The sequence below is a fragment of the Kickxella alabastrina genome (assembly GCF_025024165.1).
Source record: "Kickxella alabastrina strain RSA 675 chromosome Unknown BX661scaffold_12, whole genome shotgun sequence".
Classification (NCBI taxonomy): domain Eukaryota; kingdom Fungi; phylum Kickxellomycota; class Kickxellomycetes; order Kickxellales; family Kickxellaceae; genus Kickxella; species Kickxella alabastrina.
Window position 1 is genome coordinate 75,990 of NW_026251483.1, and position 13,462 is coordinate 89,451.

A 13,462-nucleotide genomic window follows, 5' to 3' on the forward strand; every position below is an offset into this window, starting at 1 on the left:
TTCGTACACACCAATTGCATCACGCACAGACATTGCTGTGAGCCCTGCTGATGACGTCGACGAGAATTACCCGGCGCCAGACTACTTTCACCGCCCAGCATCCATGTACCCGGCCAGTGCCAGTCCCCGCCAATTTAGTCGGAAAATGAGTAAGTGCCCAAACAATAGCTAACAAATTTGATTCAGATATTGCACGGTCCGTTAATTTTTTTGTAAGAAAATTGTTTGTCTGGCCCTCATCCATCTCTGCATCGAATCATCTTTTTTTCCACTTTTTTTCCATTATTTCATTTCTTGTTCTTGCCCGTATATTTTATTTCATTTCCATTTACTGTAAACAAAAAAACCTACCAAGGGCTTCATATGAAATTGGGTCTGAGCTAATTTATATACATTTATGAACTTTAATTTCAAATCCACAGACGTTGTGTTTAGCCGCCCGCGCAAGGCCGAGCCCCGCTCCAGGGCGGGCCCCATGGACATTGACTTTGACGATCGCGACAGCGCCTGGCTGACCTCGCCGACAACTGCCAAAACTAACACACCGGCGGCTGATCCGTCAGACGGCTCCTCAACACGGAAAAGGCGCCTCATCACGCATCCGACCTTTTCAGATAGCAATAGCAGCCAAACAGACGGGCCCGTTATTGGCACTGGCAGCATGGCGCTGGGAAACACGCCGTTCACATTTAGCATGCCGCCTCCGCCATCGCTAGCCAACGACGCATTGGCCATGTCCCAGCCTCAAGCCACCGAGCCTATGGTTGTCGACTCAGAGCAGCGGCCGATATCGCCCAACGCCGTGCGCAGAATCTACTCGCGCCGCCGACACAACAACAGCCTAAGATCTAGCATCACCGCGCTGCTGGGGCTTGGCCAGGGCACTCGGCACACCAGCAATGTTCGCGGCCAGCGCGGGCCAGCGGCAGACGACGGCTCGTGGACTACAGACGAGGAACCAGTGGCGGCAGCGGCCAGCGACCACTCGACTGCGCAGCGGACACCGGAGCATCGGGATGGTGTGTCGGGCAGGCAGCAACGGCGGGCGCAGGTGTCGCGGAGAGAAAGCAATGGGGCAGCCACGCGCGGCGTCGACCGCGTTCTGGCACTAATGGGCACACGCGTTGACGAGCCAACGATGGTGGAGCGGCTGCAGATGCACCGTGACATTCCATACGTTATCTCCGGGTACCTGCAGCTGGGCTTCAATGTCTTCATGGTCGGTACCGTGCTCACCATCATCATCAACGTGCTCATGACCATCCAGCGAGACGTCAACGCCAAGGTACAAGAGTATTCGGCCGTTGTCATGCAGGAGATTGTTGCCTGCTCGAAGCAGTACTTGGAAAACAAGTGTGCGCCCGAAATGCGCGTCCCTGCCATGGAGAAAGCGTGCAATATGTGGGACACATGCATGAACCAGGACCCGTCAAAGGTTGGCAGGGCCAAAGTGTCTGCAGAGACACTGGCCGGTATTGTCAATGGGTTCATCGAGCCTCTGTCTCTGAAGACTATGATGTTCTTTCTGCTAATGTTTTTTGGCACTCTGTTTGTCTCCAACTTTGCCTTTGGAGCCTATCGCCACAGCCGCGTGCACCAGCAGTACGTCAACCAGAGCTCTGTCAGCGAGTCTCCAACAACTGGTGGCGGTGGTCGTCGGAATCAGAATCGGAATCGGAATCGGAATCGGAACCGCAGCCGCAGTCGCAGTCGCAGCCGAAGCCAGAGCCAAAGCCGTAGTGGCAACAGTGGTAGCCGGGCTGACCCTATGTCATCCGCAACGCATACGCCACAACATCGATATGACCAGCCAGCACAATCTTCGGCGGTGTCTTCGTCCAACATGCTGGTCCTGAGTAACAGCGTTCGGCGCAGACCCCCAGCGCAACAAATGTTTAGGTGAAAGGATAATAATAGGTGATTTTCGCTGCTGATCAAATTTACAAATTTGTACATTTTTTCCCATTTTAATTTGTCAACGACAATTCCCCCCGCATTTGTAATCAGACGGCAATGAGCAAATAAAAGGTGACGACTAAAAGGAGGATGAGGGCGCGCAAGGCAAAGCGTATAAATTTCAAATATAGCGTGTTTTTTTGCTACAACTTTGTTGTTGGCAGTATCAATTGGTAGTCGCGTGGACAAAATGAATATCAACCACAGTTCCATGGTCCAGCTTTATTTTTCGAACATTGCTTTCTCCGTCCCCGTTCTTTTCTCTTATCTTTAGCTGCTTTTTATCTTCTCTGCAAAATAAACATTTTAACTACTCTTTAATACATTTTTATTCATCAAACATAACCATGGGCGGCGACGATTTTCACAAGGGTGTCAAGGAAGCCCCCCACAAGCTCGACGGCTCATCGCTCAAGATACTCATTGTCCACACGCGCTGGAATCATGAAATAGTCGACCCCCTAGTACAGGGCGCCATATCTTCGCTGCAAAAGTACGGAGTCCAAACCTCCAACATCACCGTCCGCGACGTCCCCGGCGCCTACGAGCTACCGGGCGCAGCCCAAAAGCTTATCCGCCAGTCACAGCAGCAGTCTACCAACCTCGTCGCCAACATTGTTGAAGATCTCCTCTCGACAACCACCACCGGTAGCGGCTCTGGCCAGCACTCATCGTCAAAAGGCAGCGGCAAGCAAGGCCCCTTTGACGCTGCCATTTGCATTGGTGTACTGATCAAGGGAAGCACCATGCATTTCGAGTACATTGCTGATGCCGTTAGTCATGGCATCATGCGTGTGGGTCTGGATACTGGTGTGCCGACGGTGTTTGGCGTTCTGACTTGCTTGACTGACGAGCAGGCAATGCAGAGAGCTGGAATTGGCCGCGGCGAAGATAAGGGTCATAACCATGGTGGTGACTGGGGATCGGCTGCGGTTGAGATGGCACTGCTCAAGATTTGAATAGGCTGACATTAAGCGTGAACAAGGCAGCGGTTTATTTTGTGCTGTTGCTGCTGTCGAATGATTAAATCCCACGAGCTCTACTGGGTTTTTGGAGTTATGTTGCTGTGTATCTTGATTAATAATAGTGCATCTAATCTGATCTCCGAAATCCTTTAAAGCCTATATGCATATATTGCTGTAAAATTTTTTTAAAAAAATAATAACGCAGAAACACAGTTGAACATTATAAAGGGTTTCTGGTTAGATGAATCGCGATGAAAAAGTGTGCTTTTTATTGGTGCTTGCCCTTTTTCTTTTTTATCCTGGCATCACAATCAGACATGATTGTTTGTTTTTTGTTCTTCATCTGCCTGTATACAATATAATCTCGATTTTATAAACATTACCGATTTGGAACTGGCCAGCTCTACTATTCTCTACAATGTTCAGCTGTCCCGACATTCCCTGCCCCGTCCCGTCCCGTCCTGTCCTGCTACGCCATGCCATGCCATGCCATGCCGGGTCTGCGTCTGCGTCTGCATCTGCGTCTGCTGCTGCGCCTTTTTAGTTTATATGAGAGTACCTTTACCAAAGAGCACAATCAATGCAGACATACGCATTATTCACAGGTTGACATCTATGGTGACAATGAAAAAAGAAAAGAGGACAAAAGAAAAGCATGTGGTTTTTACTTTCAAATGCTGTTTTGTGATTCGTCAAATGATATCCTAACAATGAACAAGTAAATGACATACGCCAGGCCTTGTTTACTTGCCCCAATTTAAAACAACAACAAAATAGCTGCTAATATGACTTGTACATGTACGTGTTACTCGCACCCGTACCCTCTGCATTTGAATTCATGATTTTACTGTGTTTATTTTCAAAACGGGTACGTATTTCCTAAAATAGAGAAAGCAAGTGAGGGGGTGGGGTGGTGACTTGTCACCCTGCTATTATTTACTCGTATGTGTGCATAGCACCAGAGAAATGGCTAGGTGTTGATAGAGTAAAATAAAAGATAATGTGCAGCCGCATATTGCTCTCCGTCTGTCATTTTCTTTCACAGATGATCTGGGTATATATAAAGGACACCAAGTTCCTGCTCTTGCTCGCTCGCTCTTCCTCTTTGCTTCTCTTCTTACTTTATTTAGAGCGTCAACAAGCCCGAGAAACATTTCTACTATTATTTTTTGTATTTTCTTTCTTTTCACATTCCAAAATTTTCTCGGCCAAAAACAGAGGTAGGAATAAATCCTCCACCCGTGTTTCTAATTACTTTTTTATAATATTTTCATATTCGGACCAATCCTGCTCATGCCTCTTCTCTATGTCAGGCCTTTTCGCGTACCTGTATTTCGGGAAGCTGCTGCCACACCATACTCCGAAACAGATATTCTAATAAAAAATTGTTAATTAATTAAACCCGCCAAATAAATGCAGGAACGGGATGATATACCCTGCATCACTTTTGTTTTATTTTTTGCATTTCGCTCCTCCCCAATAAATCGGGTAGAAAAAAGATTTGCTGCATTTGCATTTATATATATTTTTACACTAATTTTTCAATGAGACGATTTCCAATAAATCCGCGGCCTATTTTTTCCTTCGAAATGTTTTTTTGTCGGACTACCACTCACACGGGGGGTTTTGTCGTGTCGCAAGTCGCCACCGATACCCGCCTTTAATTCTGTAATTGTTTAAAAGAAAATATCCGATCTCTTTTATATTTTTATCCTGGCATATCGTTCGTGCAGCTCCAGCCTCGTGGGTGTGTTTTTTGTTTACAGTATAGTGAATTTCTCTATTTCCAAAAATCGTATACACTATTCCCGTTCCCTGGTCTTATTTTCTGTTTTCTCTTTTTTGTTCGCATCCGCAGTGCCACTCCCTACTTTGCAAAAAAAGTAGACATGTAGATCATCACACCCGCCTCACGCGATTGTATGGTGATGCATTCATTTCCTAATAACCTCTTCTTCCACATTTATCGAGACGAAAGACTGGTTGGTCCTATTTGCTCTAATTTTTCTTTACAAAATAATCATGCGCCCTTTTTTGCTTGTTTGGAATAGTGTCTGGTTTGCAATAACAATAAGAGAAAAACACATTTTAAAAGAAAGGAAAAGAAAGTTGGTGTCAAGTTTGCCACACTAAAAAAATTAAAACAATTGTTTTTTATTTTTATTTTGTTCCCCACGCCTCTTCCTCCGCACAAACACGCGCACAAACATGCGCTCGTACGCATAAAAAATTGTACTCAGTTGAGCACACACTCTATTTACTTTTCTTATTATTGCTTGCTTGAGCGCGCTGACGCACATGTGATGTTTCACTCTGACATCTTTTTATTATCTGGTTTGTGTAAAAGCTGTTATTTCATTTTTTGTTCTCTGTATCTTTGCTTTTCTATTTAATAACAGACAAATTCAGTCACCCATTTTTATTTTTGCCATTTTCTAGTTTTTTTCATAACGAAATATTTTTCCCTCCAATTTGTACAATACCACCACACGCCAGGCTTATATATATATAATATATATATTTACAACATACTCGCGCTCCATATACCAATCCCCCCTTTTTCACACACACCAATTTATTAATTTCATATATTTAACACAAAGCTGATTTTTTGACACGATAGGGTTTTTTTGGCGCTTATCTTTCCCACGCTTACTACCCACGCTCAGTTAAAAATCACAGTTAAAACTCCAAATAATGACAAACGAGTTTTATACGTTGCCGACACCCACTGCCGCACACAAGGAGAAGCGCGACAAAGTGGCAATTATCAAGCGAGAAGTCGAGCGACCCCGGTGGGCCAACACTCCACGTATCGGCATAGTATACTCGGCTGAAAACTGGAGTCTTGTCGAGCCACTAGTCAACGACCTGCGCTATGAGCTAACAGACAACTATCATTTCAGCCCAATCAACATCAAGATCACCCAGGTCGAGAGTATCCACGAAATCCCCATGTTCATTGGCCACTACCACCAGCGCAGCGACATTGTGTTTGCCATTGGAATTGCTTTAAAGTCCTCCCCGCTTTTTGAAGGGAGACTTGTTAGTTTGCTTAATGAGCGGATATGTGCCTTTTCGGTGCCCACTAGGCCGCTGGTGTTTGACCTTGTGCTGGTCAGGGATGATGAGGAGCAGCTGTTGTCACATATGCAGCTGCTTGAGAAGCAGGGCTTGACAATGGCTGAAACATGGGCCAGACGCGCTATTGACGCATGCACCATGCTATCCAAGACAGTGTCTTGACAAAAACTTTTTTATATATATAAATTCTTACTTTAAAATTCATTGTTTTTCCCTTTTGTTAAATGACAAAATTTGTTGAGACATGAACTGTAAAGTGAAATGATACAAATACCCGTCAATGCCTCGTTCTACTTGTACTTTTTATAGGACAACATAAGATATGATTTATCAGGGAATGATGTCACTCTACTAATCAAAGTTTACATTCAGATATCAAGGTAGATCGCTGGTATTACTATACGCAGAAAAAGCAACTCAAAAAAGTAAAGACATTGGGCGAGCGAGCGAGTTGAATGGGGGTATATGTGTGTATTTTCCTCCACAAATATCAAGAACGAAATAATAATTCAGTCCAAACAAGAAAAAACTAAGAAATTCGCCATTTAGTATCCCGATATCGCAATCGCTCACCATTTTTGCACACAAAACAAAATAAACAAGTAATAGAGGGGAAGGCATTTAAAATGTGGCTCACTAAAGAATGAAAGAAAACAAGCACTACTGCTAAATTAGATGACAAAATGTTATCGATCTCGCATACCACAATGCAAGTAAAATTTTTTCTCCGACGCTGTTCATAACGAAAGAAAAATAAATCGCGCACACTTACACGCTGGTATCCTGTTGGCTGAAAAAGGAATATAAAGGGCTGGGCGATGGCAGCAAGGGTATTTTTTTGAGAACAGTACTCACTTCCAAAGAAAATCATCTGCACTATTTAATTTTTTTTTGCCTTTCTTTGCACGCCCTGTCTTTTTCTTTCTTTTTTTGCTCTTCTGACTCACAAAAAACCTAGTTCAGTTCAACTCAATTACTTCTACATTACAGCTTCTCTCACTAATTACAATTTTAAAAAATGTGCCGGTTTTTATTATACAAGAGCAACTCGCCAATTCTGCTGGCGGATTTGCTAACCCGGCCAGCGCACTCGATCATAATGCAGTCGTTCAACTGCAAGCTGCGTATCGACATGCGGCGGCCGATGAACGGCGACGGGTTCGGCATCGGATGGTACGACGAGCCGCGCACAAAGGGCTGCATATTCACATCAACGCTTCCCGCATGGAGCAACCTCAACCTCCAGCGGCTGGCCGAGAAGATCAAGAGCGCTCTGGTGTTTGCGCACGTCCGGGCGACCACCGGCGAAACAGCCACCTCCGAGTCTAACTGCCACCCGTGGCAGTTCGGCAACCTAATGTGGATGCACAACGGCAACATTGCCGGCTTCGACTTGATCAAACGGCGGCTGCAGAACTCTTTGCGCGAAGACATATACCTGTCGATCCAGGGCACGACAGACTCAGAAAACGCCTTTGCCCTGTTCCTCAATATGCTCGAGGACCCCTTGAACCGCGCCGAGTTTTCGCATAAGGAGCTGAAGCAAGCCATGCTGCAGACCATCGCACAGCTCAATGAATGGCTGGACGACGCCGGGGTGAAGGAAATGTCCGTTATGAATTTTGCCGTCACCGATGGCCAAACCGTTGTCTGCACGCGGTATATTACTAGCAGCGAGAATGAGGGCGCGTCGTTGTTTTACTCGTCCGGTTCGGAGTTTAAGAGCGACGCAGATTCTGGACAGTACCGCATGATCAAGGCGAATAAGCGTGAGGACGTCGTGGTTGTTGCCTCGGAGCCGTTGACGTACGAGCGGTCGGACTGGATGGTCATCCCGACAAATACATTGCTGGTCATTACGCCCAAACTCAACGTGCACCTGTACCCGATACTCGACAAGTACTGGAATCCAAACCGTGGCCGCCACGTGTTGTGATTGATGCAACTGACTGACTGATTGGGATCACTGATCCAAGTTCTCTTTGAGGGCTATATATACAGTGTGGGCCATTGTGCATTGGAATTTTACACGGATAGAGGGCGTAGGCAGAATATACAGGTGCGAGCGCACGTGCATGTCATTGGCCTTTTTTCTGCACTCTCTGGAGGCCATGTGTGCGACTGATATTTGTTCTGGGGAGGCGTCTGGTCTGGGCCAGTTTGGCTATAAATTAATCACATCTTTTGCCAACAAAAAACGCTGTCGCTCACTCGCTCACTCACACACTCTCAACACAACACAACTCAACACAGCAAAGCAAAGCAAAACACATACATACACACACATTTCCTTTCTCTTTTTTTCAAACTACGGCATTCACTTTTATTTTGCAAAGCCAACAAATAAACATCAATTTATTTTATTCCAACTCATTCTAATCGATGCTTGGCACCGCTCTGCTCCTTCTTGCATTGCAGCTCACCTGCGGATCAATAGTCAACGGCCTATACATTGTCACTGCGACCGCCAGCCTGCTGGCCAAATAAGGGCCCAAACAGGCTGCAAAACCCCCCCTCTGCACAGTTGAACAGTGCACGACATTTACATATTGGACATATCCTCTAGCGCTTTTCCCGACACCCTGTTGATGATCCACTCTTTCATCTGCTTGGCGCCCAGCGACAAGTAAAACTGGATCGCCGGCTCATTCCAATCAATAACAACCCACTCCAAGCGACCGCACTCTCTCTCCTTGGCGATTTTCGCCAATTGGACCAAAAGCATCTTACCAATGCCCAAGCCGCGATACTCCGAGCACACAAACAGATCCTCGAGATACAACCCGGGTCTTCCAACCCATGTTGAAAAGTTATGGAAGAACAGCGCAAACCCAGCTGGCTTCTCCTCAACATCCATGGCGGTGGGATCATTGGATTTTATAATTGAAACGTATGCGATGATTACTTCGGCGTAGGGGCGTGCTCCGAATAGATTCTTTCTCAGTAGGGATTCTGTCGCTTCGACTTGTTCCGGCGCCTTTTCGTAGAGCGCGAGTTGCTTGATGAACCACAGAATTAGCCTGACATCCTTTTCTGTTGCTGGCGCGAGTCTGATGCTAGGCGACAATTTTGATAGCTGGGTGGTGTTGGCAGGCATAATAAAAGAATATAATTATAATTATAAATAAAAGGAAAAGGAAAAGGAAAAAGATCCGAAAGGAACCACCATTGATCGGATCTAAAGGTAAACAACAACAGGAATATACGATATTGCCATGATCTTATTCCATTTAATGCGATTTGATAAGATTTGATCCGACTAGATTAAATTAAATTAACCGTTTGATATCAAAATCAAATAATTACAAACTAAAGTATTGTCTTTTTTATATATATAGTAGTCGTACGCTTGATTTCTTCGCTTCCCTTCAGACATTTGCGCCTTTGCAAATAAAATATGTATGTATGTGTGATTGCTTCCGAACGTTGATTTCCTGCATGATGGTTGAATTTTATTTTGGCTAGTTTATTCAGCATCAACTGGACCAAAACAAGGTTTTTTGTTGCAGAAATTGAATATTGAAAATGTTGAGCGATTTCCAGATAAATACGCGCGAATTAAACGATAAAAAGTTTGTCATAAAGAAAGTGATGTCGACCACAATGTCACATATCTGGAATGAAAAACACCTTGTAAAAACAAAAAGTGATTTGTTGTTGTTTTCCCGAAAACAACTGATTTTAATATTGGCTGGCTAGTCTGGATTTCCTCGGCACATGTGGGTGAATAGGTAAAGCAAATGCAATATTGTTGTTTGAAAACAAGAAGCGTCTGGAACAATAAAGAACTTGGATTTGTTTATATTTGCCGTGTTTGTTGCGGGACTATATCTAAAAATAACCTCTGGTGTCAGCGACATAAAGCAAAACGGGAAGGGGTTCAAGGGACGTGGATGGTCTGAGGAACAATCGATTCAAAAAACCCTTCGAAATAATGGTATAAATAGGGTAAATAGAAATACGAGTTCATTTTCTTCGAATGAAGGATTGTATAACCTGCATTAGCCGAAGCAAAAAGCAGACAGCTGAAAAGGAAAAATGGTGATTATTCTCTGTGTAACGGACCCTGGCAGCCAGCCCACCCCTGCCTGCATTATTCATGTGTTTGTGTGCATACGAGGGCAATTATCACGCGGGACGTAGCAATAAAGGTGATGGTGTTATCAGCAGACTCAAGCCAAGCCAAGCCAAGCCAAGCCAAGCCAAGCCAAGCCAAGCCAAGCCAAGCGATTCGAGATATTTTATGTTGTTTCAACCACACAATTGATGTAACAAAGTGGTTTTTGAGCGTTGATTTTTTTGTTGCTCACGGAAGATCTCGTTATTGCTAGCAGGATGTGTCTTCCTGTTCTACGTGTTTTTCTGCACCCCCTTCTGATGCGGACATGAAACCAGTTTGAGATCTTGTCTTGGTGCAGCAATCCCCCATGCAAGACGACGGCTTCCACCACAGAAGGAGCGCAATCCGGAAAATAAAAAATGTACTTTTCGCGTCCCTATCCATTGCGCCGCCTGACTGGCTGACTGGCTGGCTTGCTGGCTGGCCAGAACACGACATAATGCTTTGTCTACTTTGGACTTTCTTTGGTGTCTGTCCTCTCCCCTGCCCCAGTTTTTCCCCTTCGCTCTTCCATTCCATGTACGTCACTTGTGTGCATATATGTGCAGCCGAGACGAAAGAGGGGAGGACAAACAATGAAAAGGCTACGATTTTTTATTAAAGTTGGGAGCAAAGTGTCTATTGTAATTTCCCTTTTTTGCCATCCCCAGCCGAGTGAGAGTACATATTGCTTAAATAGCCGTGTGGGTGGGACACCATTTCTTGAGTTTTTCTCTCTTTCTTTCTTTTGTTTTTAATTATTTTACGTGCGTTCTTGCTACTGCGTCTCTTTTTACTCCTTATATTAATCGACTCTATCCTTTTTATTTTATTTTCGGTACCATTGCCTAGTTAAGAAAGCGATTTTCCATACACCATGGTCGGCATCGCACTTTTAAATCTCGCGCGGTTCTCGCTGTACATTGCCGCCATTGTGCTCGCAGTCATCGAGTTCATCGTTGACGCCGTCGCCCTGGCCGCGCTGAACAACTTTGGCCTCAGCTCCGGGCCCGTGGGCGCCGCTGGGTGGACAATGTTTGTCACCATAATCTCCCTACTCATCCTGCCCATACTGGCATTTGGCAACGTGCTTACTCGCAAAAACATTAAATTCGTGCACCTCTTCAACCGCATCCTCTACGAGCTGATCATCGTCGGCACCCTGTGTCTGTTCCTCTTCATCTCTGGCATTGTCATGGCCAACTATGCGGGCAGCGGCGGGTGCTTTGGAATCTCAGTGTGCTCAAAGTTCAAGGCTGCTACGGCATTCCCCTGGTTGTCGTTCTTTGTGCTCTTGGTGCTTTCGGTCGTGCTTACTTTGATGCTGCTTAAGGTGCGCAAGAGCGGAGGCGATATTAAGGCGGCTTTGTCGTATGAGATCCAGGATGAGTACCCGGCGGTTGCTGCTGCGCCCCCACAGACTGCATCTGAGCCTTACCCGGCGGCAGTGCAGGGTGGCAACATCAGATATTACGACTCTCACCCTGACGTCAGCATGCCTGTGCCACGCGAAGAGGTGTAAATATTGTGGTTTATAAGAAAATCGGTCTTCTGTTTTTTTTGGTATTTTAAATTTCATCGCACTATTCCAACCGTGCTCCCGTTTCTTTTCTTTTTGAACGGAATACAAAATTGTAATTTAGCAAATACTTTCAATACAACAGAGGACACGCGCTCCAATTTCGCTACTATGGAGCGTGACCGTGACCGTGACCGTGACGTGACGCGATGTTGTTACTACCAATACTGCTGCTGCTGCTGCTGCTGCTGCTGTTGGTGTGCATAAAGGGGAACAAGGTCAGTTGGCGATTGTGGCCTTTTTCAGGTCTTGTAGTAATCCCAAGAAAAGGCAAAGGCGGATTTTGCTTTGGAGTGCTAGGCTGTCCTTCAAAAGTTTGGAAGAGGGGGGCACTATTTACTTTTGCTGGTCAAAATAGCTAGCAATTGTTGTTTGATCGTATGCCCTCACCCATCAATTCTCACTCACCACTCCTCATCACCCATGGAATGGCTGTGGGCACTTGTGCTCAGACGGGATGGTTTCTGTAAAAAATGGAAAATGTGTTAGCTGTTGATCGCTTGCCGCAATGTTGCATGTACTATTCACAAGTACCGATTCCATTTTTGGGGCTTTTCTCTTTGGTAAAGTGAAAGCTATGAGAAAATGCAAATCTGTTTTGCCTTCCTTAACAGTCGCTTGTTGCGCTGCCGCTCGCCCCTGGCGGATAAAAGAAAAGAAAATACTATTTCTATTCCCCCATCACGCGTCTTGGCGAGCAGCACAAGTGACGGCGACGGCGATGATGAAAGCGTGCAACACCAAAGAAAACACCCAACCCAACCCAACCCAACCCAATCCAACCCGGCCCAGCCCAACCCAACCCAGCCAGCCAGTTTAATTCGCACTCTTTCTTTTGCCTTTGCTAGTTTTTACTTTATTTTATTTATTTATTTTATTATTGTACTTTATTTAATCCCCTCTCCTCACCCACACCAAATTCCAGCCCTCTAGTCTGCGCTAATATTCGCATAGTTTTCCACAGCATGGGCAACTGGTATCAACTCGGGCTGCTGCGCAAAGTGTCCATTTGCCTGGCAACCACACTCGTTCTCGCCGTTCTAATCGCCGACGCCACAGCACTGTCCGAAATCAACAAAAGCTACTTCTATAAATCGTCCGTCCGCGGGGCCTGCGGCTGGACAATGTTTGTCGCCATAGTCTCGCTCATAACCCTCCCCCTCCTCCTCACCCGCTCCATGCAGCTCCAGCGGCTGCTCAACCGCACAGGCATCGAGCTAAGCATCCTCGCAACTTTGACGCTCTTCTACTTTATCTCGGGAATCGCTCTGGCCACAAAAACCGGCGTGAAATCTTGCTTGACCAAGCAGCTTTGCCACCGAGTCAAGGCTTCGACGGCGCTCTCGTGGCTGACCTTTTTCACTTTGTTTGTCGCCATGATGGCCGTGGCGATGATTGCGCGCGTGCAGAGTCGACTGGGGCTGCCGATTTTCTCGGCGTACTCGTTTGATATTGAGGGCCAGGATCTCTCACCCGTGCCTACAGCTGCACACAATGTGCATGCGGCAAGCGTTGTGGGCGGCGCGTCGTATTATTCGGCTGCCGCTGAGCAGGTTCACCAGAGCCCTGCTGGGTCTGCCGAGAAGGTGCCTGAGGGCGTCGGCCGTGCGGCCAGTCCCGCTATGTACCAGTACGGATCGGCATACATGGATCGTGACCCGAGCCGGAGCCAAGTCTAATAATAATAATAATAATAGTAATATTGATTTGGCTTCAGTGTCCAAGCAAGCTTTTTTTCTTAATTTATTTGTTGTTTTCCTTAATTTTCCTTAAAATAAC

The 13,462-nt window shown here is 45.9% G+C and overlaps 8 protein-coding genes across 8 annotated transcripts; 7 read left to right on the forward strand and 1 right to left on the reverse strand.

Annotated features, from left to right (window-relative positions):
• Positions 1-250: 250 nt before the first annotated feature.
• BX661DRAFT_182849 (Di-sulfide bridge nucleocytoplasmic transport domain-containing protein) lies at positions 251-2,205 on the forward strand. Its single transcript, XM_051536065.1, has one exon. It carries the CDS (start codon positions 398-400, stop codon positions 1,901-1,903), a length of 1,506 nt encoding a protein of 501 aa, XP_051391367.1. The 5' UTR covers positions 251-397; the 3' UTR covers positions 1,904-2,205.
• BX661DRAFT_21913 (6,7-dimethyl-8-ribityllumazine synthase-like protein) lies at positions 2,104-3,156 on the forward strand. Its single transcript, XM_051538811.1, has one exon. The coding sequence runs from the start codon at positions 2,304-2,306 to the stop codon at positions 2,913-2,915; it is 612 nt and encodes a 203-aa protein (XP_051391368.1). The 5' UTR covers positions 2,104-2,303; the 3' UTR covers positions 2,916-3,156.
• A 253-nt stretch (positions 3,157-3,409) lies between these two features.
• Positions 3,410-3,780, forward strand: BX661DRAFT_182851 (uncharacterized protein; the record flags this gene model as incomplete). The annotated part of the gene is made up of 1 exon (XM_051536066.1): positions 3,410-3,780. The coding sequence occupies one exon, from the start codon at positions 3,413-3,415 to the stop codon at positions 3,641-3,643; it is 231 nt and encodes a 76-aa protein (XP_051391369.1). The 3' UTR covers positions 3,644-3,780.
• Positions 3,781-5,618: 1,838 nt separating this feature from the next.
• BX661DRAFT_198518 (uncharacterized protein) lies at positions 5,619-6,167 on the forward strand (the record flags this gene model as incomplete). The annotated part of the gene is made up of 1 exon (XM_051538234.1): positions 5,619-6,167. One exon carries the CDS (start codon positions 5,619-5,621, stop codon positions 6,165-6,167), a length of 549 nt encoding a protein of 182 aa, XP_051391370.1.
• Positions 6,168-6,618: 451 nt separating this feature from the next.
• BX661DRAFT_182856 (nucleophile aminohydrolase) lies at positions 6,619-8,362 on the forward strand. Its single transcript, XM_051536067.1, has one exon. The coding sequence runs from the start codon at positions 7,024-7,026 to the stop codon at positions 7,939-7,941; it is 918 nt and encodes a 305-aa protein (XP_051391371.1). The 5' UTR covers positions 6,619-7,023; the 3' UTR covers positions 7,942-8,362.
• Positions 8,363-9,154, reverse strand: BX661DRAFT_182858 (acyl-CoA N-acyltransferase). The gene has a single exon (XM_051536068.1). The coding sequence runs from the start codon at positions 9,100-9,102 to the stop codon at positions 8,548-8,550; it is 555 nt and encodes a 184-aa protein (XP_051391372.1). The 5' UTR covers positions 9,103-9,154; the 3' UTR covers positions 8,363-8,547.
• A 1,697-nt stretch (positions 9,155-10,851) lies between these two features.
• BX661DRAFT_182862 (uncharacterized protein) lies at positions 10,852-11,937 on the forward strand. The gene has a single exon (XM_051536069.1). It carries the CDS (start codon positions 10,982-10,984, stop codon positions 11,624-11,626), a length of 645 nt encoding a protein of 214 aa, XP_051391373.1. The 5' UTR covers positions 10,852-10,981; the 3' UTR covers positions 11,627-11,937.
• Positions 11,938-12,379: 442 nt separating this feature from the next.
• Positions 12,380-13,433, forward strand: BX661DRAFT_182864 (uncharacterized protein). Its single transcript, XM_051536070.1, has one exon. The coding sequence runs from the start codon at positions 12,649-12,651 to the stop codon at positions 13,360-13,362; it is 714 nt and encodes a 237-aa protein (XP_051391374.1). The 5' UTR covers positions 12,380-12,648; the 3' UTR covers positions 13,363-13,433.
• Positions 13,434-13,462: the final 29 nt, after the last annotated feature.